This window comes from Acinonyx jubatus, chromosome B3 (genome assembly GCF_027475565.1).
Source record: "Acinonyx jubatus isolate Ajub_Pintada_27869175 chromosome B3, VMU_Ajub_asm_v1.0, whole genome shotgun sequence".
NCBI classification, from domain to species: Eukaryota; Metazoa; Chordata; class Mammalia; order Carnivora; family Felidae; genus Acinonyx; species Acinonyx jubatus.
This window is the reverse complement of record NC_069386.1, coordinates 91,673,186-91,700,223: the sequence shown is the minus strand read 5'-3', so window position 1 is coordinate 91,700,223 and position 27,038 is coordinate 91,673,186. Positions and strand designations below refer to the sequence as shown.

The following is a 27,038-nucleotide window of genomic DNA, read 5'->3' as shown; positions in this document are numbered from 1 at the left end:
TGTGGTCCTTATATAGGCAAAAGGACCCCTAAGTAAACTCAACTGCAGGAACAGCTCTCAGTACCCCAGATTTCCACATTAGATATAGGAAACAGTTAAACCAGATTATCTAAAAACTGCTCTTATTTCAACCTATGTCAAGGATGAATTCAATGAGATACTGAATTTGGACTAATCTCAAAAAACATTATTTTTTTTTAATATAATAGAGAATACACAAAGATAAAATATCATACTTAATGTAGAATTGTTCTAAAAACTGATGCAAGACAAAATGTCCCTAATACACTATTCTTATGAAAGCGGGATTCTCAAGCATTTTGTAGAAGAGGAAATGATGCTGTGTTTGTAACCCAGGAAGCTACATTCTTCATGGACTTGGTGTGCCTGTTGGACTCTATAATATTCAATACAGCGTAAACACTAAGGGGTATTTGGATATTAATGAAGTCAGTGTATGTCTCTTTGTACTCAATAAAAGCATCAATATTGTAATTAAAAAAGTTAACAATGCTAGAAATTTTTTGCAAATAAAATAAATGAGTTAAAGTTGCTGAGTATTAGTAAATCTACAAAGTAAATTCACAGACTTAAAATTAAAATTTTTAAATGCCCCTCTCAAGCAGAAACATTAACACATTGGATATTAACTTGGAAAGATATTAATAATATATATATACACACACACAGATATACATATGTGTGTATATATATATATACACACACACACAGATATATATATGTGTGTGTGTGTGTGTATATATATATATCCATTTCCTTCTTAAAATCAACTCTAAGAAAGAGGACTATTCTCTTCAGAAGATAACAAAGAGATATAATACAATAACACATAAAGTCCCCAAGGAAACTACAAATGCACAAACTGGCAGTAAAATTCATCTCTTTGCACTAAATAAAATCAATTTTCACTTGTATTCTTACTCTATACCTTCTCCCTGATATCACCAGCTTATAGTTTTAACTACCTACCACCTATATGCTGGTAATTTCCAAATCTGTATCTCCAGCTCAGAACTCCCCACTGAGATTGAAACTTGTCTCCCACTGCCCACTGGGCCTTGATAGCTAGATTCCTCACAGACACTTCAAACTCAACAATCTAAACTGCACTCATCTTTCCACAGTACTCAAATCTTCTGTGTCTCCAGAACTGTCCATCTCGACTAGAAGCACAATCTTCCAAGTCAGACACTTGGGAGTCATCCTAAATTGCTCCTCTCTCTCATCGTACACTCTACTTTTAGTCTTCTCTCTTCTAATCTCTTTTAAATCTTAAGTATCACCCCAGTAAACACTTTTCAACGAGTCTCCACTACCTACATCCCCAGTGTCCTACAAACAACATTCAAACTGCTAAGCATAAAATATAAATGCCTTCATGACCTGGACTTCAAGTACCTCTCCAGCCATATCCCACCTCTTCACCTCTGTAATTCATATTCATGTGCCTTAAACAGAAGGCACTGTGTTAGGTATGTCCCATACATTATGTCAATCATTCTTGGTAACAACTCTTGACAGTTAAGTATGATTTCTACCTAGCTGCCAAGGAATGATACTGCATATCTACTACCAATCTTTGGATTATTATCTTACTTCCAAAACTCACCCATAACCTTATTTTGGATCACTGCCTCAATCAGGACTAGGCTTTCATCATCTACACCTGACACTAATGGTCTTGTCAAGAATTAAAAAAAAAAAAAAGACAGCACAGACACTGATTTGAATGAAGCAGTTCCTATCATCATCTATTCGGAAATAAGAGGCTGTTTCATAATGATAATACATCAATAACTTCCATCAACAAGTATTCACCAAAATACTTGTTAACAATATATTCACAGTACAAAATACTTTTAAATAAAACATTACCTGGCAATAAGCATAGTTTCCAAGAGCTTTATGAGCTTCATCAATAACTAGACACTTTATTTCAGCAGCCGGACAAGCTCCTCTAGAAAGATCATTTACCATGACTTGAGGTGTAAGAAAAAGGACTCTCTTACTGCGCCATATTTCCTTCCTGGTTAAAGCTTGAGTAGATCCTGTAAACAAAAGTGACATCCTACATTCTAAACACCAAGGCTATTATCTTTAAAATATTTATAAACAATCTGGCCTAATTTCAGAATGCAGCCCTGCTTGGTAATCTGCCTTCAGACAAGAACAATTTAACAAGTCATGGAAATGTTACGTTTTAAACTCTGTTGTGACCCAAATGTCAACTCTGGCTAAAAACAACAAAACTAGCCTGTCTTTAGAGAATTCCTACCAAAATGGCATAATAGCTGCAGAGAAGTACCTTCTTCAACTGGAAAATCTTTCTGAGGAAGAAAGTCAGGAACTCTCATGTTCACTTACTAATGGGGTATACACACACAATCGCTTCAAAATGCTCAAACTACGGGGAGTCTCTGAAAATTGAAGAAATCAGCCCTTTTCGTTAGGGCCAGACTTGCTACAAGTAGATAATGCCTTAAGGGAGAAGATGTAAAATACGGATATTGTGATCTGGGGCCTATTCCACAGGGGTCAGGAATTCCTTTGCTTCCATTTCCACCAGAATGCGTGCTCTTAATTTCAAATTAGCCCATTCTTTCTAAAATACCTGTCATTTCGGCCATGTGGGACTGCGGGATACCCATCACTCGGTAGCAAGCCTCTATCTGCTGTGTCACCAAAGGTTTCGTGGGGGCCATGAAGACCACCTTGCCGGAAGGAAACCAGCGGTAGAAATTGTACATGACCACGGCGGCAATAAAGGTCTTTCCCAATCCAGTCGGCAGACACACCAGCGTGTTGCAAAACAGAGAGGTCCGGGCAATGTGCAGCTGGTAGTCCCGCACTGGGCAATTAGTTGGGTAAATCCACAGGGCGCCCGCTGAGGTGCAGAAACCGCCATTCTCTAGACTCAGCTGCCGCTCTGCCTCGTACACTGCAACCAGCAATACATCATCGTCCGACTCCGGCGGAACCTCGGCAACCTCTACCGCTGGAGGACAACGTGCCCTGGAGATGCCAGGGCTCTGAGGCCGCTCAGGTCCAGAGTTGCAAGCCGGAGCCCCTGCGGATCGAGAAAAACTTGAGCCCCACGTCTGGAAAAGCGTTCTTTGCCGTCCGCTCATTAGGCCGACAACTACCAAACGCTTCTCTCGGACACTAGCAGTTGCAGCAGCTCAACCGCCATTCGGCTCCACATCGGTTACCTTCGCACACAACAGTGGAACGTGAAGGCGGGACTGCAGCCGGTTCATCTAGTTGAAAATACCGCCACTGAGTTTGCGTTGGAAATATAATTGGCTGGCTTCCCGGAAACTCTCGCGGCCTCCCGGAGACGCATGCGCATTGTTAAGGAGTTAGTCTAAATGTGGTCCGTAGTTAATTTCTTTACAGACTCTAAATCTAAGTTCCGTTCACAAGGACTGTGTGTGTCCGGGCCTCATCGCTAAAGTGATACTGCTTAAAAAGATAAAAATAAATAACCTTGAGATACTAGGAACAACAGATACCCATATTTTTGTGAATTTAACGTTTTTGAGCGTCTAACATTCCTTATTGGCTGTGTTTTTAAATCAGAAGATGAGGTGAAAAGGATTTAGGTAGAATTAAATATCTAGTCTTATTTCTTTATCCAAACTGAGAAAAAAAAATGTCTCTTTTTCACAGTATTTGGAGAGGCAACCCGTTATGTTAATAGTTTTATTGTTAAGAGTGAATGGTTTGGTCCTGTATTCATCGGGAAATCCAAAAGAAAAAAGTTAGGTTTTCCTGATACTCCACCATTAAATGATACAGAGCAGTAAGCGTCAGTGTGGTATTATTCTATTCTAGCAATAGCTTTCTACCTCAGACGTGGATATGATTCTCGACTTCTCCACTCTAAACCTTGGCAACTTGGAGTAACCTCTCTAAATTTGTTTCCTCGTGTATTGAGAAAAAGTACATTCACCTGAGGTTGTTTTGAACATTGATAACGTCACCCTCATCAGCAAGCAGTATCCTGTGTGTAGCTTCTTTACACCGTTTTATTTGCTCAAGTTTCTTGAACTTGCTTTTAGACAAACTTTCTCGTGTGTTTTTATTTCTTGGGCAGGGAAAGTGAAAAGTTGTATTTTAGTTTAATTTGTGTGAGTTTTAAAAGGGAGATGGTGGGGCATATGTTGTTCTGATGGACAAGCCAATTCAGGTGTGAATTTTTAGGCTAAAACTAGATAGAATGAAATTAGATTCTGACTGCTGTTGTTTTCTTGAACCAGGTAATATACAGGCCTTACAGGCATAGAAGCCCTTCGGTAATACACAAATGGGGGTAATGGCTAGTAAATAAAAATCACTACCAACTTTGGTCACCTCACAATGGTTCCAATTAAGAGCAGATGACAGTTTTAGGTCATCCGCATAGTCCGCCACAAGGACCCCATCAACTGGTTTATTCCCGGACTCAACAAAGAAGCCCTCAAAGCACAGCCTTGACATCACTCAAGGACCAGCCCCAATCCGGACGGGTAGCGCCGTGACCCCGCCTCCCCGAGCTCTAGGCGGAGCCCACGCCACGCCCCAGGGGCGGGGCGATGCTGAACCAAGGCGGGCTGGCTCAGTAAAGCAGAGGCAGCGGGGGAAGATGGCGGCGCCTGTGCCACAGCGGGCCTGGACCGTGGAGCAGCTGCGCAGCGAGCAGCTCCCCAAGAAGGACATTATCAAGTTTCTACAGGACCACGGTTCAGATTCGGTACCAGAGGCGGCGGGGCGGCCGGGCTGGTGCTGCTGAGGGACGCCTCACCCCCCCGGAGATGCCCGTACATTCCGTATTCCTCCGTGCCCCCGCCCTCGTCCTCCCGCGGCCTGTGGCCTGGAAGGCCGGAGAGGCCTCGCGTGCGCGGCGGAGCCATGCTCCCGCCTTCCCGGGCTGCCTCGTTTGGGCGGAGGGAATGGCTGTATTTCTTGGGGGCAGGCAGGCAGCAATTGCATAATTAGAACCTCCTTGGGCGCGTTGAGTGAGGGTGGAAACCATGAAAAAAAGAAAACAAAAACAAACAGGAGATACTGGGGTTTGGGACCGGTGCCTGAGGACTGGGGACCTGGATGAGACCCTTACAGGGGAGTAGGCCATTAGGGAAATGAGAAGGATTGTGAATATTTTTGTGGGAACGGTATGTGCAATTCGTTTTTCTCATCAGTTACTAAATACTGAACGCTACTGCGTGTAATTTTTAAAAATCTGTAGATTGCGGGTTAACTTTTTAAAATTTCTACTCTTCACATGACCTTTTCACTCTTTATACTTAGGGGAGTTACATGCGCATGTAGGGTAGTGTCTCCCATTGTTATAAACAAACTTAAGAAATGTATTCGGCATTCTTTATACTGTACGCGCTGCATTTTTCAATATAGTCTCCATCTTAACTGTGGTCATAAGTGTTTGTTTTTTTGCTTTTTGGGTTGTTTTTTTTTTGTCAGACTTTTCCCTTTGGAAATTAAGACCATGCCTCTCTTAAACTGCTGAACCACTGTATAATTTGTGCTCGCTGCATCCCCCCCACTTACGGGAAATAGAAGCAGCAGTATGATTTCTCTACAATTTTTAATTTAAGTTCTAAACTTGGATTTTAAAAAAATTTTTTTGGCTTCTGTGAGGATTGTACTTTATTTTCATTTTGAAGTGTCTTGAAGAGGAGGAGATATAGTTACTCTCTAGCTTCCGGTTCCATACACCCATAATAAGTATCCTGACATCAGCAAATATTTATACATCGATAGCAAGAACTATGCTTAGTGTTTGGGGATACAGGATAAAAAGAAAGACCATGCCATTCTAGTGGAATTATTTTCTCTTAAGTCAGTTCATATTTCAATTGGAACAATAGAATAAACTAGGCATATCATTTGTTAATATTTAATGCCTCAGTACTGTACTTCATCAAATTGTTACAGAACAAATCATCCCAATGTGGAATCTAACCTCAAACTGGCCCACATGGGACAATTTCAAGAGACTGGAATTATCAGAGTATTTTTTAATGCATTAACCTTTTGAGTGCATATTCTCCAGTATTCATTCACATACTTAAACCTATATTTGACAGTCACTGTTCTATTGATCATAAGATATCAAGGAGATGTTTATATTTTGGATTTCTTTTTGGAATCTTGCTAAAGAAATCACAAGAGTGCTAAAGCAACTTATTACTTCCATTTAATCAAAATAGCCTTTCCCCAGCCACCTTTATAATTTAGAACATTAAGAGGGGAAGAGGAAAAAGCAGAGGAGAAAAAAATACAATAGTGATAGTATTAGAAAAGCTGCCTTATCAAAAGAAGATGCCAGAAGAACTTTGAGAAAGTAACAAAAATGATGATTCAAGGGCCAGAAGGCAGAAAAGGAAGCAGAATAAAATAAGGAAAAAGACATGATTTTGAGATGAAGTTACAATTTGATGACTCAATATTCAGTAGTAGTATTTTGGTGTCCATCTGCCAATTTAGTCTTTTATTTGAGATAAATGGAATTATATTACTTTGAATTACTAAGTACATTATGTTATCAGTCCCAATAGCTAACACTGAGTTCTGACCATGCGACAGGCTGTACATAAAAGGCATTAAGTGGATTGTTGCATTTGTCCTTAGAACAACCTTCTGACATAGATGCTGTTACTAATCTTCCACTCTGATACAGAAACGGAGTCTTTAGGAAAACTTACTCCCTCGTCTAAGATCAGATAGCTAGGATTTTAACCCAGATGATCTGACTCCTCAGCCCATATACTTAACCACCGTATATCCAGCATTAGCTAATAATGCTTCCCAGTCTGCTAAGAATGGGTTACAGATTTGTCAAGATAGCTATGCCCAATGGTTTGAGGCTCCAAGGGCCATGGCCTACCGGTAGCAGCATTGTCCAGTCACCAGAGTGTACTTGCTGTATAAATGTTCTGTGAGTTCCATAATGGGAAGGAAAAGGGTTAGTATGCAACAGTGTGATCTTCTACATATTACAGTTCCACTCCTGTCAATTTTTATAAGTAATATTTTTAATCTTCCATAAATCTTTTTGTTATGAAGTAGGGTATAAATATGTTTATTTCATTTCTTCTGTCATTAGTAGTTCTATTGAAGGCATAATTGCTAACATAAAAGGGAATTTTCTAACATTTAGACCCTTATTACGTGAGGGAGATTATTCTAACCAGCTTTTTTTTTTTTTTGTAGTTTCTCGCAGAACATAAGTTGTTAGGAAACATTAAAAATGTGGCTAAGACAGCTAACAAGGACCATTTGGTTACAGCCTATAACCATCTTTTTGAAAGTAAGGTGAGTATTGTTACATTTTATTACTAAAATATTATTTTAAATATTTTATTTGCAAAAAGAAGGTTTAAACTTATTCCCAAAATATGTTTTTAAGCTTTTCCACCTGCAGTTTTTCTTAACTCTAGTCATAAGTGGACTAGCTGTCAAATCTAGCAAAGCTCATCTGTAGTATGGGAGGATGTTTTGATATTTTAAAAGGAACCAAATTCTTAAAAATAATTCCCTATAGTTTAAGACAAATAAGCACACTGAAAAGTTAAAATCCAAAGTAAGTTCTATTTCCAGATTAAGCCAATGAATTTAAAATCTCAGACTGAGGCTGAGCCTTTAGAAAAACAAATTTTAAATTCTCCAGTATTTGTTCATTCTGAAATGACAAAGCAAAGAGTCATTATTAAGGAGTTTAGTGAATGGTATTCATATATGAGTCTGAGTTGCCTTTTCTAAAGATTTCATTTCAGAATTTATCTTGTAAAATACTTTGAGGGTCATATTTGTTGATTAAAATGAAGATTTTTCCTAGGCAGTTTCCATTTATTTACATTGAATAATGTAGCCTACATTCATGGTGCAGATGTTCATTCAATTGAAATGTTGAAAATCTAGATGTCCCTTCTAGCTTTTAACCTGTCCTGAATATGGTGAACATTTTCCTTACAGCGTTTCAAGGGTACTGAAAGTATAAGTAAAGTGTCCGAGCAGGTGAAAAATGTGAAGCTTAATGAAGATAAACCCAAAGAAACCAAGTCTGAAGAGACTCTGGATGAGGTTTGTGTAGAATATTATTTTATTTCTAATGTGAATTTGATAAAAGTATTTGCTTACAGCACTGATTTCTCCTAGTAAGGAGTGGTGGAGTATGGGCACTTTTCAGTGAACCAAACACTGATTTGGAGTGTGTTCTCTCCCTTAGGTGTACTAAATCATAAAAAACACCTAAGAACCAGTACTTTACAGTATAAGGCTTTCCTGTAAAACCTCTAGCTTTGTATTTTATATTTCTTCTATGTCTGACCAGAACTTCTGAGCTTCCAAAGCCATTTTAAGGTCCTGATTGTATAGCCAAGTTGGACTGAGTGAAAGATACTTCACTGTGACTATTTTTAGCTTTTTCTAATGTACACGCTATCCTTGGCAATAGATATAGTCCAGGCTTGGCTGCAGGGTATGGAGTCATCTGTCTCACTTTCCCAACATAGATTTTTACATTTTGGTACAAGTGTTTGAAGAGCCATATTAAACCATTTCTGCAAATGGACAGCCTCAGTAGAGCCAAGGACAGCACTTAGAACAGCCACAGTAGAGCTGAATAATTACAATCGTAACACTTCTGATAATACCTTGCTTAACTAAGCTCACTCATTCCTAGCACTTAGTATCAGTGATAATAATCCAATAGTAATAATAATATTCCTCAGGTCTTATAAAGAGGTGTTACCTAATGATGGTGTATAGCATTTGGATATTTGTGGACAGAGTATAAGTTCAGATACAGAATTACAGAAGTTTATACAACTAAAGCTAGTTAATTTACATGGTATTTTCCTGTTGATTGAAAAGCACAAATGAATATTTATGGATATGTATTCACACTAAAGCAGTTTTGAGGTTTATCACATCCAATATGATTTGACAAATTTTTTTTTTTAATTTTTTTTTTTTACATTTATTTATTTTTGAGACAGAGAGAGACAGAGCATGAACGGGGGAGGGTCAGAGAGAGAGGGAGACACAGAATCTGAAACAGGCTCCAGGCTCTGAGCACAGAGCCCGATGCGGGGCTTGAACTCACGGACTGCGAGATCATGACCTGAGCCGAAGTCGGACGCCCAACCGACTGAGCCACCCAGGCGCCCCATGATTTGACAAATATTGTACTAGGCAAACACTGAGCAGCTACTAAAGTAAATAAAGGTATAATAATTACTAAAAGGATTACAAAAGCAATTAGCAAAATAGTTTGCCTTCCAGAAAATTAGAATAAAGGAGGGATAAGGCAGCAGTTAGTATATCATTAAGAGCTTAAAGAAAAGAGAGTTACAAATAAAAGGTTGTAAGGGCTGGAGACACTCCAAAGAGATCTTGTGAGGATCCTAAACCATATCCCTTTTTTAAAGACCTCTTTTCATTTTATTTAACTGGCAGGCCTGAACCCAGTTATGTACTCTGACTGTCTTTCTAGCACCTGGATTCCATAGCTAATACTCAGCTGATTCCTGCTGTCTACTTTCTGTGTGCTTTGGAGCTGCAGAGTGAACACTGTGAAGAAAAATAATCATAAGCTGTTTATTGGGTTTGGCATAAATTCATGCTTCATATCAGCCAAGCATGATTTCTAATTTCACTGTTACTCAGCAACTTTTATATTATCTCTTGCTGCATTCCCCATCACATTGTCCACATAAACTACTGGACACTTCTCCCACAAGTTCTCAGTCCTCATACTCCTTCACCATTGTATCATTTTATACTCCTATTTTACCAAAATGTTAACATAGTTGTAACCATTTTCTTCTTCTACCTTAGAATTAAAGATTCCTGAATCTTTAATGTTTTCCTTCTCATGTCTCCCTCAGGACTAATGCTCTCAAACATCTTTTCAAACCTTTTAAATCTTTCAAAATCTTTTTTTCAAATCTTCATTCCTTTTTGATTTTCAGGCATTCCAAGTCCTCAGACCTGAAGTATTAGAAAAATCATTGATCTGCCTTCATTCTCTTTCTTCCTCCATTTAGCCCCAAAATATTTATTCTAGTAAAATGCGTAAGTTTTACTTAAGTAAAATAGTATTTTGCAAACCATACCCTGCTCAAAAGTCTTCAGTAATTCTGTACTGTCTAGAACTGTGCTGTTCCGATACAGCAGCCCCTAGCCTTATGTGGCTACTGAGCACTTTGTGGCAACTCCAAATTAAAATGTGCTTTCAGTGTAAAATACGCACTCTGTTTCAGAAGCTTGGTATGTTTTTTTTTACAGAAGAATTTATAATCTATCTTTTATATTGATTAAATACTGACATGTTATTTTGAGTGTGTTGGTTTTATGTGGCAGCCAGACAACGTAAAATCGTATTTGTGGTCCTCATTGTATTTCTGTTGGACAGCATTATTGGCATTCAAAGTTTTCCAGTGTCTGCCCAGCTCCATATTTACTACTTCGGTAGAAACGTTCTTCTTTAACCACAAATGTCTGCTCATTGCCTATTAAACCGCCCTTTCCCACTCTCATACTTTTATTTCTTATTTAATGTTTCTTTCTCTTTAACTCCCTATTTGTCAATTCAATGTCACTTTTAAGAACCAGGTCATGGGCTCATCACTTCCTCTGAAGTTTTCACCATCCCAGACTTTATACTTAACTGCATAAATTCCTGTAGCACATGGTATCTATATTATTTGTCTCTACCTTATTTATTTTAATGTAAAGAACCATGTCTAATAGCTCTTACTGGACTTTAAATAAATCAGTCCTCGTCAGTATATTTTCTTTTATGTGTTTAATGTTCAAGTTTTCAAGTAGGAATGAATATTGGATGGGAGAAAATACAAGATGGTGCAGGAATTCAGGCTCAGCAGTCAGAAATGACTAAAAATACTTCAGCTAAAAATTGAGATTCATCCTGTACAGTTCCTCTGCATCTAATCATCACCAAATTCTGTTGATTTTGCAGTACATGTATCTCAAAACTATATCTGGTGTAGATCCAGACTACTATACTAACCTCTTCCTAACAGGTCTCCCCACTTCCACTTTGATTTCATATCCATCCCTTACTAGGTCACAGTGATCTGTTGGGTTGCCTGGGTATCTCAGTTGGTAGAGTGTTGGACTCTTGATTTTGGCTCAGGTCATGATCCCAGGTTCATGGGATTGGGCCCTATGCAAGGAGCCTGCTTGGGATCCTCTGTCACCCTCTGCGCTTCTCGCTTGCGCGCGCTCTCTCTCTCTCTCCGTCTCTAAAATTAAAAAAAAAAAAACAAAAAAAAAAAACCTGATTCTATAACTTCTGTGTTTAAAATTCTTAATTGGCTGTTCAGTGATCCGAAGATTTAAAACAAAACCGTTTCTTAACTTATGCTACCTATCTTTCCATCCTCATCTCATCCCATTGTCTCCTTCATTACTCCCTTGCAGACTATACTATTTTCATGCTGTTCCCTGCTGTGAAAATGCTCTTCTCTGTTATAAACTTCGCATCTTAGCACCCTGTGCTTCCTCTTTAGGTCTCATAACCCACGTAATTATACACATGACTATATTCTCGTCTAGAGTGAGGGTCAGGACCCTGTCTGCACCCTATGTATCTCCAATTTCTAACACACAGAACATGTTCAAATATTTCTTGAAGGGATAATAGTAATAATTATGTAACATACTTTCATGTTTAGAGGCTATGATGCTATCCAGTTAACTGAAATCGTAATGTTTACTCTCAAAATTCTGAACTAAAGAAATTGCTGCAAAGCTAAGAAATTTTCTTAAATCCAGGTCCATTCAAGCATATAACTCATGTATAGACTTGGGACTGATCTGACCGCTCACCATAAACCAATCAGGTTCTTGCAGTGAAACGCAAAATCAGATCAAATAACTAGAACAGCATTTCTTAAAGTGTGTTATATAGGTTCCAGAAGGTCCAGGTTGTTTTCTAGCGTCATCAAAACCTGTGCTTTCTGTCTCCTTGAAGATTCACAGTGCATGTTAGCTGATGACAGTTCTGAGAAATCATGCAGAATAGAGGCATATTTAACTTTGTTTAACATAGTGTTTCCAAAACAATTATGGTAGACCCCTTTTTTTCTAACAGTGGTAGCAATACTAAGCAATGAGTGGTCTGTAAAAGACACTTTGTGAAACACAGAAATGGATGCCATCCGTGAGCAGACTGGCACCTTCACCATGAAGTCTGAGCCATAATCACCAATTTAATGGTTTTTTTGCATTATTCTAGTTCACATAAGTATTTGACATTAGTAATTATAAGGCAATAACAAAGCCCCGGCACAAATAATTCTTGCTCCTTTACTGACCATACTTACCATCCATTTACATTTCATTTATCAGTAATAAAAACTTGCTTTTCTCACATGTTTGGAATCACTGCTGATTAGGTTAAGCCTTTAACTTTTAAAGAAGACCCAGATAATCCTGTTTTATTCTAGCATAATATGCCTATTGTAATTTTTTTTAATGTTTTATTAATTTTTGAGAGAGCACAAGTAGGGGAAGGGGGAGAGGGGACAGAGGATCCTAAGCAGGCTCTTTGTAGACAGCAGTGAGCCTGATGCAGGGCTCACACTCATGAACTGTGAGTTCATGAACTGAGTTGAAGTCAGACACTCAACTGACTGAGCCACCCAGGTACCCCATGTTATGGTAATTTCTATAGATAATTCTATTCATTGTGTGAATTTATTTTCAAGTTCAGAAACCAATAGAGCATTACTGTATTCATTCTAATTGGATATAATAAAATATTCAGTAATGTTCGTTATTGGTAACAACTCAAATCTTTTTTAAAAAAAGTCACAGTGTTTTATTTAATGCCTTATGATTTTATAGGAATTAAATAGTAATGATATTTCTGACCTTGGAAAATAACAGGATTTATTTTGTGATTTGTTAATTAACAGAATTTTGTCAAAAGAACATTGGTTTCCAGAGAGTCTGGAAGTTATTTGAAATTAGAGAGAGGCTATCTACTAACATTGTCATCACAGACTTGCAATGAGTTGGTGGGTTTTTTTTAACTCAGAGGTGAACCAGAAGGAAAATAGTTTGTTGCCAAATGTTTGAAACTCTGTGACCAGACTTGGGTCTCAGTTGGCAGTATTGGTCATCCTTCTAAAAAAGAAGGATGTGAGTTAATAACTCTGTGTGTTATTTCTGTTTTTAGGGTCCACCAAAATATGTAAAATCTGTTCTTAAAAAAGGAGATAAAACCAACTTTCCCAAAAAGGGAGATGTTGTTCACTGCTGGTATACAGGAACACTACAGGATGGGACTGTTTTTGATACTAATATTCAAACGAGTAAGTCTAAATGTAATCTTACCTTTTTAGCTATAAGGCATTGCAAAATATTTGTGTGGTACATGGGCAGTTGGCTGTACCTTTCTCTTGGCTGTCAATTTTTCCAGAAGTCTTTGCACCTGTGATTTACTTGGAAGAGGTCTTCAATTCACTATTGGCTGGGTGAATAAATATCTCTTGGTAATTGGGAAGCAAAATATAGGGAAGCTTAGTCTAAACTTGGTTAATGTCCCAAAGTGAGGCTTTCATATTTCAATGTAAAAGGGAGAATAGTGTGCTGTTTTAGTGGTGTAAATATAGGTCCCTCTCCTCTACCTTTTAGACCATAACTTATGTAAAGATAGAATTTTCTTTGAGTTTTCTGAATTTTTATTTTCTTTTCAAATGCATAGTAAGTTCTAAAATCAATTTAAAGACTTAAGTCAACTGTTTTTCCAATGAAACTTAATTTCATCATGCATTATAAGGAAAATTTGTTTTACAGGCTCAAAGAAGAAGAAAAACGCCAAGCCTTTAAGTTTTAAGGTTGGAATAGGCAAAGTTATCAGAGGAGTAAGTAAAAAATGGCAATGAATCAACAGATGTTCTGGCACATGCTACTTGTGGTATGGTGCCATAAAGAATTAGGATTGGGGCTATGATAAAAAAAGTCTTTGGAGTCTAACAAATCAAGTGCTATCATTGCTAACTGATCTGGCACAATTTTTCTGGGTCTCAGTTATGGACAGTACAACCTTCCTCAAGGTTGCTAAACAAATAAGCTTAACTGCAGCACATAATATATAGTAGAGACTCATGTTATTAAATGCCTGCCCCTTTTAATATTTTTTTTCTTCGTAAAGTAATTCTTTGTCAGAAAGTTTGGCTTTCTAAATTTATCTTTAAGATTCTTGTAGGGGCGCCTGGGTGGCTCAGTTGGTTAAGCATCCAGCTTCAGCTCAGGTCATGATTTCTTGGTTCGTGAGTTCGAACCCCACGTCGGGTTCTGTCCTGAAAGCTGTGAGCCTGGAGCCTGCTTCGGATTCTGTCTCCCTCTCTCTGCCCCTGCCCTGCTTGCACTCTCAAAAATGAATAAACGTTAAAAAAAAAATTTTTTTTTAAGATTCTTGCAAAATGTTACATAGTTGTGCTACTTATACATGGTAGAGAAAGGTAAAATACCTGTTTCACTGAATTACTCATAGAAGAAAGAGTTTGTTCTGAGTTTTTTCACCTTGCACAATCGAGGTTCAAACACCAGAAAATCTTTCAAACCTAAGGATGCCTTTTTTACCCACCCCTTCTTGTGAGAGGTAACAGAAGGAGACTTTGAGAAAAGGGGAAGATAGGCTTGAGCTGCAGTGACCACTGCAGTGTACAAAAGGTAATGGATAGTAGCACTGATTATCAGCTTCACTGAAGCTGTCATTCTAGGGCCCATTTATTATTAAATGGTCTTTATTCACAACATCAAACGTTGTAACTGACATACCTATTCACATGCATTTATGAGAATCCTCAATGTTATTCTTTGTACTGTGATAAGTCCTAAAATACAACTCAATCGTATCCAGAGCCTAAAATAGCATATAAAACATCTTCAAACTAAAGGTTTAGTTGAAAATAACCTTAACTGCTACCTGATTGTACCTAGTTGATACTAACTATATACCAAACTGATCAATTTTTCTATTCCTGTGACTAATTTGCTTGTGTATTTCTTCTAGTGAACCATATTCTTAGTTGCCATTATGTAACAGATCTCTATCCCTTAAGCTTTATGTGACTGAAATTTCAACAGAGTATATGATATTAGTCATATCTTTGCATCCTGTTGATTTAACTGTTTTTGGTAACTGACTTTAAGACCCAAGGTGCCTGGCTGCCTTGGCTGGTAAAGCATGCAACTCTTTATCTTGGAGTTATGAAGATCTCTAACCCCACATTGGGGGTAGAGTTAAAATTAATACATCTTTTTTTTTTTTTTTTGCAATGAGGAAATAAAGGACCAAGATTCACCCAAGGACATTACCTTAGAATATAATGAAATTCAGTAGTGGAATGCTTTTTGGTATATACTGTTTTCTAGATTTACATGTAGTTTTTGCAAATTAGTATTTATTTCATGTTCTTGCCTTTAGTGGGATGAAGCACTCTTGACCATGAGTAAAGGAGAAAAGGCTCGACTAGAGATTGAACCAGAATGGGCTTATGGAAAGAAAGGACAGCCTGATGCCAAGTATCCTTTTCTCCTTTGTGAGTAAAAACAAACAAAAACATGAAGACCACCTGAAGGTATAAAAGACGCTATCTAGGTTAATTTCCAGATCAGGAATCCTGTCCAGACCAGTATTCCTAATACTTAGATGCTTCTGTGTAGACACCTCCAATAGAGACAGGAGTTAACATGTCTTAGTAGTACAAAGTATCCAAACCTGAGCTCGAATAGAATTTACATTTTTGTCCTCTTGAAATCAGTTCTTGATTTTTAAGAGCTAAATTGTGAGGTTTACGTTTTCATCTTTGAAAGGCAGTTGTTACTATTTGAAGGATTTACTTAAAGGAGTTAAGATGTCCAGTACAAACAACTATAGCAAATTATAGGATATAAGTATGGCTCATGGTAATTTTATGCTGCAGTATAATTTCAGGCATTTAAATGGGTACTCAAAGCTTAGAAATGGAACATATGTTGGGGATTACTGGTTGTGAAATTTAAGGGGACCATGGGTCCACCATAGTGTAAGCATCTGTGATTACTACTAATGACAGTACTTTTCTGATAGGCCCAGTTTGTGAAAATTAAAAAAAAACAAAACAAAAAAATAAACATGGCTCCTGACCATTATGATCAGAACAATCCAATAACTGAGAAGTTGTTTTTTCTTTTGTTGGTTCCATTCCCATTGTACTAGTTGGATTAGTTAAAGTAACTTTAAAAAACTTGGAAGTTCTCTCCACTTGTATCAGTTAAAATTATTTAGGAATATAGCCCTCTCCACTTGTATCAGTTAAAATTATTTAGGAATATAGCCCTCTTCTAAGCCTATCAAAATTAGATGGCCCAATGACAGCTGCCTCTCTCTCATGGGAAGCATCTCAAAACCAATCAGATAAAAATAACACTTTTCTGAACTTGGCATCTTAAAAAATCACAGCAAATATAAGGCACTACCTCATACGAAATTTGATTTAACATAACCTATACACCCAGCTAGATTTAAATCACGTCCTTGTTTTTGTTTTGTTTTTTTTAAAGCACTGAGTAACCATCTTCACTAGGTGGTGGCTAATTTGGGAGTACTGGTGAGGCATCCAGGTAAGGAAGATCCTAGTCCAAACTCAACTTGTCTTGTCAGCCTATACTAGTAGGTTATGATCACCATTCACAAAGATACTTTGGGGAACCACTAGGCTAGTATGTGTTAGCCTCTCAGTCATTCATAAAGCCCTTCTCTTTGAGGTTAATACCAAATATCCATTAGATATAATGCTAATTTTAGACTGAGGATATTGGGAGTGAAGGAAGAAGCAATTTTTATCAAGTTTACCTTGACTTCTGCAACAGAATTCCACCAAATGCAAAACTCATTTTTGAAGTGGAATTAGTGGATATTGACTGAAATAGCAATGCTTCAGATGTAAAGACGTCAGCAACAATAAAACATGGCCTTGAAGAAATTTATGTAACTAATTAGAGCTGGTTACTATTGTAACGGAAGAGTCAACTGGAAAATTCAAGAATGCAGATACTGTTTACCCGATCCGCAACTTTTAATATATGTAATCCATTATAATTCCCTAAAGTTTGAAATATTTTACTACAGCTGTGTAAAATATTGGTTAAAGAGAACTGACTTTCCTTTTACCTCATGTTGTAAACTGAAAGGCTCAATAAAATGTATTCAGTGTCTTGATTTATTTGTTGTTAATAGATAATTGTTCTGATTAGGTTAACCAGGACTAACATTTAATCAAAACAGGGAGTTATAGTAAAACTGTCCAGACAGCTTTTCCAGAGGCACACTCCTCTTTAAATAAATATTCCTGTATAGTGAGAAGACAAGCAGAGAAACAGAGGGAGCAAAAAGCTATAAATGGTGTGATTTTAGCTAAATTCAAGAAAAGTATACTTCAAAACCAATGGTCCACTAATAATGATAAAGTTAATATTGTTAGGTGAACCTGCCCCCAAATAAACTCATAACAATTAGTTAAGGAGTCTTAAGTTTTATTACAAAAATGAAGATGATCAGTTTGATCAAAATGAAAGCTTGCTCACAAGTTTTACATGAATATTCTAAATACAAAGTCTCCTGAAACAACATACTTTTGATATGATTTTCATTTTTTAAAAGGGATGCAAACACTCCATTTTTTCATTTATAATCTCTATCCCAAGACATAGTATTTAACAGTGTATCTTTTCTGCAGTTAAATCCAAATTCACAAGGATAATTGAAACAGACAAAACCTTGTCATTAAAGGTTAAAAATCCATTTTTTTTTTACAGAGGAGGTAAATCCTTAATAACCAGCCCTTATATATTTTCAGTATCTTGAACTACACTGACATGATTTCCAGTCAGTTTTTTTCCTACCCCTTAAGGCTACAAAGGATTTCTGTTGCAAATCCATTGCAAAAGAATTCTAGACCACTTAATGCAAAAAATCAAAAAAATAGTTCTCCAATAAAAAGTAAATTTTATAAATGGTAGGAAATAGTATCTGTGGTAAGCTACTAAGTGACATTTTCCCCTATTACTAAACAAATCATGTTACACAGAAAACAGGAAGACAAGTTATCAAATACAACAAGCTTATGCTATGTTTACATCCCTCATTAAAAAAAAATAATTTCATACTTTTAATACATTCCATCTGATATATTTTCCCATCAGGTTGGAGGGGGAGGGTAATACTGTCCATAATTCCACGGATTCTGATAATTGTACTGAAAGGAAAAAGCACATGTTAGCATGCTAAAACTGGCTCAGTTCCATTTATGAAAGTATAATTAAAGCATGTACATTTAAGAAACCAGGCATGTGTTCAGTGCTAAAATTCCAAGACTTAACCACAAAAGACAATTTATTATACAGTCTGGAATAGAAGTAGTTGTTACAAAAAAAAAAAAAAAAAAGACTATCCTAATTTATTTTTAATTTTATTATTAAATTATTCTAATTATTAAATAAAAAACTTAAATTATTTTTATTTTCATTTTTGAATAACATCTACAAGCAAAAAATTCAATTAGGTGAACTCACTTGATACCAGGCACTATAATTATATGCCGCTTGATTTGCCTGTAAATCACCATCAATCATCTGTGTAGATGATGAAGTTGTGTCTTCTGTGTGAGCTTTCTTTTCCTCTGGTTCTTCTGACCTAAATACAAGGGAAAAAACTTTAAATTCCCACAGGTAAGTACTTTTAAAACAAATGTATGCATGTTTACATTTGTACCTGTGTACATTTGTTTTAGTAAAGTTCTCAACTACTCAAGTTTTGTACAGTTTTTTTCAAATCATGAATGTAAAGTATCTAAATTACCACAACTTGAAGGCAACATTTAAAAGTACGTATCTTTAGGGGCGCTGAGCGTCCGACTTCAACTCAGGTCATGATTTACAGTTCAGTTTGTGTGTTTGAACCCTGGGTTCAGCTCTGTGCTAACAGAGCAGAGCCTGGAGCCTGCTTCAGATTCTGTGTTTCCCTCCTTCTCTCTCTGCCCCTCCCCTACTCACGCACGCTCTCCCCCCCCCCACCCGCCCCCTAAACAATAAACATTAAAAAAAATTTTTTTAATATTTATCTTTAAAGGCATTTTAGCAATGAAATGTCTTTTTTTTTAAGCATCATGAATCATTCTGAGCAAGAAGTTACATACCCATTTTCTGCTTTCCTTTTTAAAGAATCCTGTTCTTTTAGGAGTGTTTGGTGTTCATCATAAGCATTCAGAAGCCTGAGAGGGAAGGAAAAATAACATCCTATGGAATATACAAAAGCCAAACTGTTAAAGTTTTAAAGTTTGGACTTACTTTCACTTGGTAACAAAAATATGTTGCAATGAACATAATTATTATTATTATTTTTTTTAATGAACCTGCAAGCAAACCTCCTCCCAGCCACCTTTTCCAATTTATTTCCTCTTGGGAAACCACTGCTCTACACTTTCCTTCTCAGTCCATGTGATTCAAATGGGGCTTCAGGGATTCAGAACTGGCCAACCACAGCACTATATACCCCTGACCAATAATTGGTTTAGAGTGAACATTTGACCCAAACCAAGACGTTTAATAACTCCCAGGATTTTTGAGCTACTAGAAAAGTGCCTGTTCTCACTACTACGGTTGACTGAGCTGATGGGATATTGGTCAAGAGCTACCTTTTATTATCATTTCTAACACACGGGGAGAGCCTGCCTAAGAAGTTATTGTACAACTGAGACAGTGGCCTTGAGGATGTGTTTTTGTCCAGTGCAAAGAAGTCCTGAACGTTCTGTAATTTCTACATTTTTGAAATCTAACCATGCTTATTAAAGACACTTGACACCAGTTAGGATCAAGTGTATTTAAACTTTGACCATGTGATAAACTGAATTAGAACTAATATAAAAGTACAATATAATTTTTATCACTGATGAAGATTTTTTTTAATAAAAAAATTCCGACATAATACGCGTATTAAGTCTCACCTGGAACTCAGAACTTCAAAAACAATGTCACTTGAAGCCAAACTGACAGAAAAATCCTAAAGATTCTGTTTTCCTTTTACCTTTTACCATTTTCTGAAATATTTTTTTAAAAACAAAGATGGCCTTATTTTTTAAAGTAATCATTAACCCTAACACAGATAGTTAATATTTCTGTAGAAATGACCTTGATAATTTACATGCATATACAACATCCCTGAGCAATCTGCATATATACACATCCAATGATAACAACAAATAACTCTGGCCCCAAAATGTTCAAGAGGCTATGAAATTGTTAATCACAGTGCTCTGGTTGTTCCTCAACACCAAGCACTTTAAATGGACTAATTTCCTTAAGGCTTAAGGAATCCACTTATGGATTAGGTGGTAAGAGACTCAATCTATACATGAGAAAATCTGAAAAGTGAGGAATCCACAAATAGTAAGTGACACAGCTAGGATTTAAGCATATATTTAGCTGAATTAAACATCAATTCATGAGTACTAAGGGGGGGCACTTGTGGTGGCCACTGGGTGTTGTATGTAAGTGATGAATCACTGAATTCAACTCCTGAAACCAATACTGCACTGTATGTTGGCTAACTAAAATTAAAAAGAAATAAAAAATCAGTTCTTACCAATACATACTACCTAAATTCCTAAATTTCTAATTTCTAAGCTCATCTATTTTTCAGTCAAACCCTTTTTAAATTTCAACTACAACAATCTTAGACCTGATATCCAGACCCTCTATAATTTTATTTGCAAGGACCTGTTATCTTTGTGTTAAGCCTCAGATTTGTCCACATATTACTGCCAATTTCAAATATGTCATTTAATCCCAGTCAAAATTCTTAATAGCTTCCTACTGTCAATCATGGCACTGCGTGTGCTCTGAACCAAGCACAGCACAATCAACATCACACCGTCTACTTCAAAAATCCTCCCATCAAGCAGATGTTACTTTCACATGAACTTTAACTTTCTTCCACAATTTTATTCTTTCCTTACCAGAATCCCATAGTACCCAAATGAAGCCCCATCTCCTCTGTGAAGGATGACAAATCCATTCTGATCCATAGAAAGCACAGCCTTCTTAACAGTTCTGTGCCACCTCATATACTTACCTATTTCCTCTGATTAAACCATCCAACTAGACTAGAAGCTAGAATTACATATCCCATTTCTTTTGTGCACTTTCTTCAGTGCAAAACAAACAGAAGACACTAAATATACAGCACAGGTGGTTAGCAGCATAGACTTTGAAGCAAGTTCTAATCCCAGTTGCACAATGTAATAATAGCTAACTGACCTTGGAAAAACTTCCTAATCTCTTTAAGCCTCTCTTCATCTATTAAAAGAACAACAGTAGCAACAAAAAAAATAAGAACAGTACCTACAACCTCATTAGACTGTTAGGTATTTTACAGTAGACAATTCATGGAAAACATTTACTATGATGTAAAGCACATATATACAACTGTATTAAAATTTAACTTCTGTTAAATGTTTTTTAATTTTACTCAACCATCAAAAATGTATACACACATAAACAGAGACAAATAATCCTCATTTTATCAACAGCTGTTTCAATAGAAATCACTCTAAATTAGGGTAACTAGAGAAGGGACATGCCTTATAAGAACTGTGATAGTTCCCTACTACAATCAGTTAAGAATGGAACAGCAGCAATGCTCTAATCAATACTTCTGCTCTTCTATTTTGTAAATATAAGTTGCAAACTTGTCCTTTTCCCAAATCCCCTAGAGTAAACCCTTCCACCACCCTCAACTTTCAGCTTTTTACAATGCATGAAATAAGGCCACTAGGCATCATCTGTGCAACCATACTGTTTCCTCCAATCAGAGATAAAATGGCATCCCTATTCTAGATTAACCACATCCACCTTTTGTGGTGTATATACTGTTTCTGTGTTTCAAGGTTCAATCCTTGACCCATTTACTTTTTCAAAGGATTTGCTGTTTCTTGCCTTCTCATTGTTTACATTACAATGCCAAAATTTTGAAAACAATTTGAAGGAAAGACAAACCATATATCCTGTTACACATACACATTTGCAAAACTGAATTTACCCCCATATATATGAGGAAAAAGAAATATGTTAACTTCTACTAATCATTAAACTCATACAAAATTATTAATGCTCATTTATTATTCAAATAATATATAATTAAGATCTTACTTATTAACATCTGAACCAAAATCTTCAAGAAACTCCACTTTTCTCTGAGAAAATGTAATTCTCATTTTAATAGGTAATGAACCATGTATAGCTTTGTCAAAACAATTTAGGATATTTTCTTCATTTTGTTTGAGGTCACCACTATATTCCATTTCAAGTAAATTGAGGTATAACTTTGTATTCTCCTGTGTAAAAAGCAGTATCAATTAATAATATTTCTAAAATGTTTTGATTAGAACACAGATATTTAAAATGTCTTAATTTTTATGCCTAAATTTGAAAAATATTGAAAGCCATTAAAATGTAACTCAAGTTAAATATTTTCAGCATACACATAACAGGTGAAAAAACTAATTAGCATACTGATAAGTAATGACATCATCCTGGTATCTCCCCAACTATTAAAATTATTAAATGCCAATAGTTAAGACCCTGTATCTTATCTTAGGTTTACTGTGGCTTGACCTACCATGACAAATATAAAACATTAAAAAATGGTTTCCACAGTTCCACAGACCTGTCATTAGCTTAAAATCTAAAAAGTAGGAAATTTCCTATACACTGCCTTTTGCCAACCGATATGTAAAACGAAATACTTTAAAAAAGAATCTCATTGTTACAGTTGCTAAAACGTAGACATCTGCCATGTTTTTGTTTATAAAGTACTCTCCCAGGTCCTCTACTTAAAACTATCAGTAAATTTGTTGTGAAATTTCTAAATGTGAGGGAAATACAAAGTGTCACAATGTCTGCAACACTTTTTAACCCAATAATCTTAATTTTCTCAACCTTTTAATACATAATAATTTAAACAATTGTTAAAAATGGCAACATCAGTTTAGAGGGACTGTTGTCTTCATTTAGTAATAAAATATATTACATACAGACCAAATCTTTCATCATAGTTGCCAAAATGGGAAAGAAAAAAAACAAAAACGACCATTTATTTTTTTTTTATGGAAGATATTCTAAAATACAAATACATACTTTGTCTCTTTCGATTGCTTCCAAAAGCACCTTTCTTGATTTTGGAAGGTTTTTTTGTATTTTGAAAAGATGTCGGGCTAGTTTGATAGCATAAAACGATGATTCATTATTTGATTTAGCATTCTTAATGGCATCCTGAAGCAAATGTTCAGCTTCTTCCATATTTCCATGCCGTCGTTCTAAACTTACTCTTCTCAATCGAACCATTGCCAATCCTAGAACACATTCTTCAAATGTTCTCAAGATATTCCTGGCTTCATTAATATTACCTAGAAATGTTAATTAAATGTTTATGCTTTGATTTAAACTTCTGAAATATCCTTTATGCCAGGTATTGGCAAATAACAGTCCACAGGCTAAATCTAGCCCTCTGCCTGTTGAAAATAACCGTGCTCATTTGTTTATCTATGGTCTACAGATGCTTTTGGGTGGGCTACAATGGCAGGGTTGTCAGGAAAGAGACCATATGGCCTTCAAAGCCTAAAATATTCACTATCTGGCCTTTAATAGAAAAAAAGTTTACCCCCTGAAGGAAGAAAAGCAAAAACAAAAAACAAGACTGACCTCTGCTCTATACCATCCCTCAAGACTCAATTCCTAGAACTTTATCTTGAAGTTAACTTAAAATCCCAAAAATATCAACTGAATTTCCTCATTCTTACCCTGCTGTTCCTCAAAAGCTGCCCAAAGCATATGCACCATGGGTTTCTTTGGGAGATGAATAGTGCAAGCTCTGCTGAAGACATGCCTCACTCCTTCAATGCTATGGTTTTCCATGTACTTGGCATACTACATACAGAAACAGAGGAAATACTGAATAATTTACAGTTGAACAAGCCATTAAATATGTGACAGAACGATAAAATTCTATTTTTAAACCCATTCAGCACCTTTATTGAACCACTAGACTAGTTTCTGTAAGGAAGGACGAAGAGAGGCAACGAGGTTGGCATATGCAGCAGTCAAATCTGGTTGCAAGCAGACCATCTCCTAATGCAACAGATATAGTTATATGAACAACATTCAACAGAAGTACAAAAAAGGTTAGTCACTAGATCAATGTTTATAATATGTTCAAGTTTCAGAGCATATAATTTTCTTACCTTAATCCAAAACTCCTCATAGAGGGCACATGATATGACACATCTTTCAAAGAGAACCACAACTCGTTCATGAGTCCCGTTTTCTATTTCAAATTCTAAGTATTCTTTCCAGTTTTTTAGTTGTGCCTTCTCCAATGGTTTCACATGAAAATAAGGTCTTTTAATCTGTAACAAAAGTACAACAGGAAAAAAAAGTAGGACATTGCAACGAAAGTAAACCAATACCAACACCAGAAAACACTAGACTATAGGAACAATACAAACTATCTAAACTATGTACATAATTAATGATGGTGAACCAAGAAAATTTTCATCACCATATTTCATGATAAAAAAATACAACTAAAACCCCTTAAATTTCTTGGGCTTTAAAAATTGAAGAAACAGAATGTATTCTCTATTTAGTCATTTTAATGGCACTATATAATTTTTTTTATTTTCAGCAAACTTATTTCTTTATTGAGTAATTTAAAATTGAACAATTATGCTACATAACAGAAAGCAGATCAGTAGGTAACTGGGGCTAGGAGTGGGATACAGGTTACTGAATGAAATGGGGCAAGGGAACTTTCTGGGATGACAGACTAGTTCTATGTCCTAATTGCTGTAGTGTGCCATACCATAATGTACATATACATGCCAAAACTGAATTTACTAGCCAGTCACAAAAAACCAAATACTGTATGATTCCACTCTCATATGAAAGGCCAGAATAGGGAAATCTATAGAAACATCGAAGAGATTAGTGGTACCTTAGGGCTAGAGCAGGCAGGTGAGGTAGTAGAGGGGTGACAGCTAAAAAGCAAGGTTTGTTTTGTTTTTTTAATGTGCATGTGCACACGAGCAGGAGAGGGGCAGAGAGAGGAAGAGAGAATCCCAAGCAGACTCCATGCTGTTAGCACAGAGCCCGATGTGATGCTCTCTCTCACAAACCTGATCATGGTTTGGATGGTTTGGATCATGACCTGAGCCAAAATCAAGAGTTGGATGCTGGGGCACCTGGATGGCTCAGTTGGTTGAGCGACCAACTTCGGCTCAGGTCATGATCTCGCAGTTTGTGAGTTCGAGCCCCGCGTCGGGCTCTGTGCTGACAGCTCAGAGCCTGGAGCCTGCTTCGGATTCTGTCTTCCCCTCTCTCTGCCCTCCCCTGCTCAAGCTCTGTGTGTGTCTCTGTCTCCCTCAATAATAAATAAACGTCTTAAAAAAAAAAAAAAAAAAGTCAGATGCTTAAGCAACTCAGTGACCCAGGCGCCCCAAGGGTAAGGAATTTGTGAGGTGATGAAAATGTTCCAAAATGCACTATGGTGATTGCTGCATGTATCTGTGAATACACTAAGAACTACTGAATTATACACTTTAAATGGGTAAACTATATGGTAAGTGAATTATATCTCGATAAAGCTATTTCAAAAACAAAAATAATTAGAATCTGTGGGGGGGAAAACCTTCATTTTACTACACATCTAAAATGGGTGTATTTTGTAATACATAAAGTATGAACTCAAACTTGATTCTAAAAACAGAACTATAATAAAATGGTTCAGAGTAAACATATCTTGCAAATCAAATAAATCTGAATTCATTCTATAAGATTGTAAAATTAATAACAGAAAACTGATAATGGTAGAGATAAGTGGGACAAATGTCTTATTACTTAAATAAACAAAATAGTAAAGACATTAGTCAAAACGGAAAAATACATTATTCCTATTTTTATATTTTGAAGCCTATTACAAAACAAAAACACTTACACCTTCTTCAAATGTCCACCTTTTACTAACTTCATGCTCATTATAATTAAACATTTCTTGATGAATTTCAATGATTCTATGTCTCATGTTTTCTATTTCTGTAATTAGCTTGGGAAGAAAAAGAAAAAATTTAAATCACACAAGTTAGATAATGAAATTTTTTAATATTACTGCTTACATTTAAGTATTATTCACACCTACTTTAATCTTATAATTGTGTTAAGTTTTAAGCTGTTATCAATTATGTGTAAAGTACAATTAACAATACTAAAAGTTAAAAATCTCCTTAAAAAAACCCACTTTCTCATGTGTATGTATTTAAAAGGGGCTAGTAGATCACAACACAGGCAAAATGCCCCTTCTAAGCTATTTCCAGGTGTCTCATAGTAAAATAGATTCTCTACGTTAAATCTGTATTTAAACTATACCACAGCTAAAGAATCCCCACTTGCCTCAATCAGAAATTAATTTTATATGAGCTACAAGTGATACAACACATGAAGTAAAGGGATATAAAGTCTAGTTTCTCATGCATTAAAGGATTTTTTCCCTAAGTTTAGTTACCTTTGCTGGATCTGTTATGTCTTCAATTCCCGATGGTAGATCATCACCAGGAGGACCATCATCACCACTATGTCCATTTACAGAAGCTAATTCCCTTCGCAGCTGAATAAACTGTTCACCAGTTAACAGATCTCTAGGCAAGTTATTCTGTACATGTTCTTTAAATCTAAAAGAAGCCAATGAAAATAAATGCTCTATATACGAAGCGTAATTTTAGATCCCATTTTCAATTACTACTACACATTACTCTTCCAAAAAAATTCTGATTTAAAACCAAACCCTTTCCTTGTCTATAGTGAAAGCTACCACTTGATTAAATGGTCTACAGACAACTTAATTTTCTTCATGCCTTGGCAATGGAATGGAAAAAGCATGGAGAGGCATA

General features: G+C 36.2%; 3 protein-coding genes and 1 non-coding gene across 16 annotated transcripts in view; 1 reads left to right on the top strand and 3 right to left on the bottom strand.

Annotated features, from left to right (window-relative positions):
- FANCM (FA complementation group M) overlaps positions 1-3,679 on the bottom strand; it is a 69,237-nt gene extending 65,558 nt beyond the window's left edge. For 3 of the 7 annotated variants that reach the window (XM_053224425.1, XM_053224424.1, XM_053224427.1), the window contains exons 1-2: positions 2,633-3,673; positions 1,897-2,069 (exon numbers count right to left, since the gene is read on the bottom strand). In XM_053224425.1, coding sequence (XP_053080400.1) covers positions 1,897-2,069; positions 2,633-3,149 — 690 coding nt within the window. In that variant the 5' untranslated portion in view covers positions 3,150-3,673. Of the gene's footprint in view, positions 1-1,896; positions 2,070-2,632 lie in introns of all 7 variants that reach the window. The other 4 variants (XM_053224429.1, XM_027065653.2, XM_053224428.1 and 1 more) reach the window with 4 other exon arrangements.
- Positions 3,680-4,603: 924 nt separating this feature from the next.
- FKBP3 (FKBP prolyl isomerase 3) lies at positions 4,604-17,263 on the top strand. 2 transcript variants are annotated; one of them, XM_015072392.3, is made up of 7 exons: positions 4,604-4,753; positions 7,234-7,335; positions 7,996-8,103; positions 13,232-13,367; positions 13,852-13,919; positions 15,488-15,585; positions 16,915-17,263. In XM_015072392.3, exons 1-7 carry the CDS (start codon positions 4,646-4,648, stop codon positions 16,967-16,969), a joined length of 675 nt encoding a protein of 224 aa, XP_014927878.1. In that variant the 5' UTR covers positions 4,604-4,645; the 3' UTR covers positions 16,970-17,263. The 2 variants fall into 2 exon arrangements, with proteins under 2 accessions (XP_014927878.1, XP_026921453.1); XM_027065652.2 differs by lacking the exon at positions 4,604-4,753 and adding an exon at positions 4,968-5,174.
- A 297-nt stretch (positions 17,264-17,560) lies between these two features.
- The window catches only part of PRPF39 (pre-mRNA processing factor 39), a 38,384-nt gene continuing 28,906 nt past the window's right edge, over positions 17,561-27,038 (bottom strand). For all 6 annotated transcript variants that reach the window (XM_027065650.2, XM_053224434.1, XM_053224435.1 and 3 more), the window contains 9 exons: positions 26,654-26,819; positions 26,090-26,197; positions 24,339-24,503; positions 23,898-24,024; positions 23,236-23,504; positions 22,249-22,433; positions 19,239-19,313; positions 18,616-18,736; positions 17,561-18,299 (listed from right to left, as the gene is read on the bottom strand). In XM_027065650.2, the coding sequence (XP_026921451.1) occupies positions 18,243-18,299; positions 18,616-18,736; positions 19,239-19,313; positions 22,249-22,433; positions 23,236-23,504; positions 23,898-24,024; positions 24,339-24,503; positions 26,090-26,197; positions 26,654-26,819 (1,273 nt within the window). In that variant the 3' untranslated portion in view covers positions 17,561-18,242. The remainder of the gene's footprint in view (positions 18,300-18,615; positions 18,737-19,238; positions 19,314-22,248; positions 22,434-23,235; positions 23,505-23,897; positions 24,025-24,338; positions 24,504-26,089; positions 26,198-26,653; positions 26,820-27,038) is intronic.
- LOC113601701 (small nucleolar RNA SNORD127) lies at positions 23,074-23,159 on the bottom strand. Its single transcript, XR_003422983.1, has one exon. It is a non-coding gene; the product is annotated as a small nucleolar RNA SNORD127 (small nucleolar RNA).

What these genes read in the sequence shown, in the direction of transcription:
- FKBP3 (XM_015072392.3), top strand. Translation starts at nt 4,646, where the DNA reads ATGGCGGCGCCTGTGCCACAGCGGGCCTGGACCGTGGAGCAGCTGCGC. An exon ending in AGGACCACGGTTCAGATTCG is followed by an intron (nt 4,754 to 7,233) that starts GTACCAGAGGCG and finishes TTTTTTTTGTAG; the next exon opens with TTTCTCGCAGAACATAAGTT. An exon ending in AAAGGACAGCCTGATGCCAA is followed by an intron (nt 15,586 to 16,914) that starts GTATCCTTTTCT and finishes CTTCTGCAACAG; the next exon opens with AATTCCACCAAATGCAAAAC.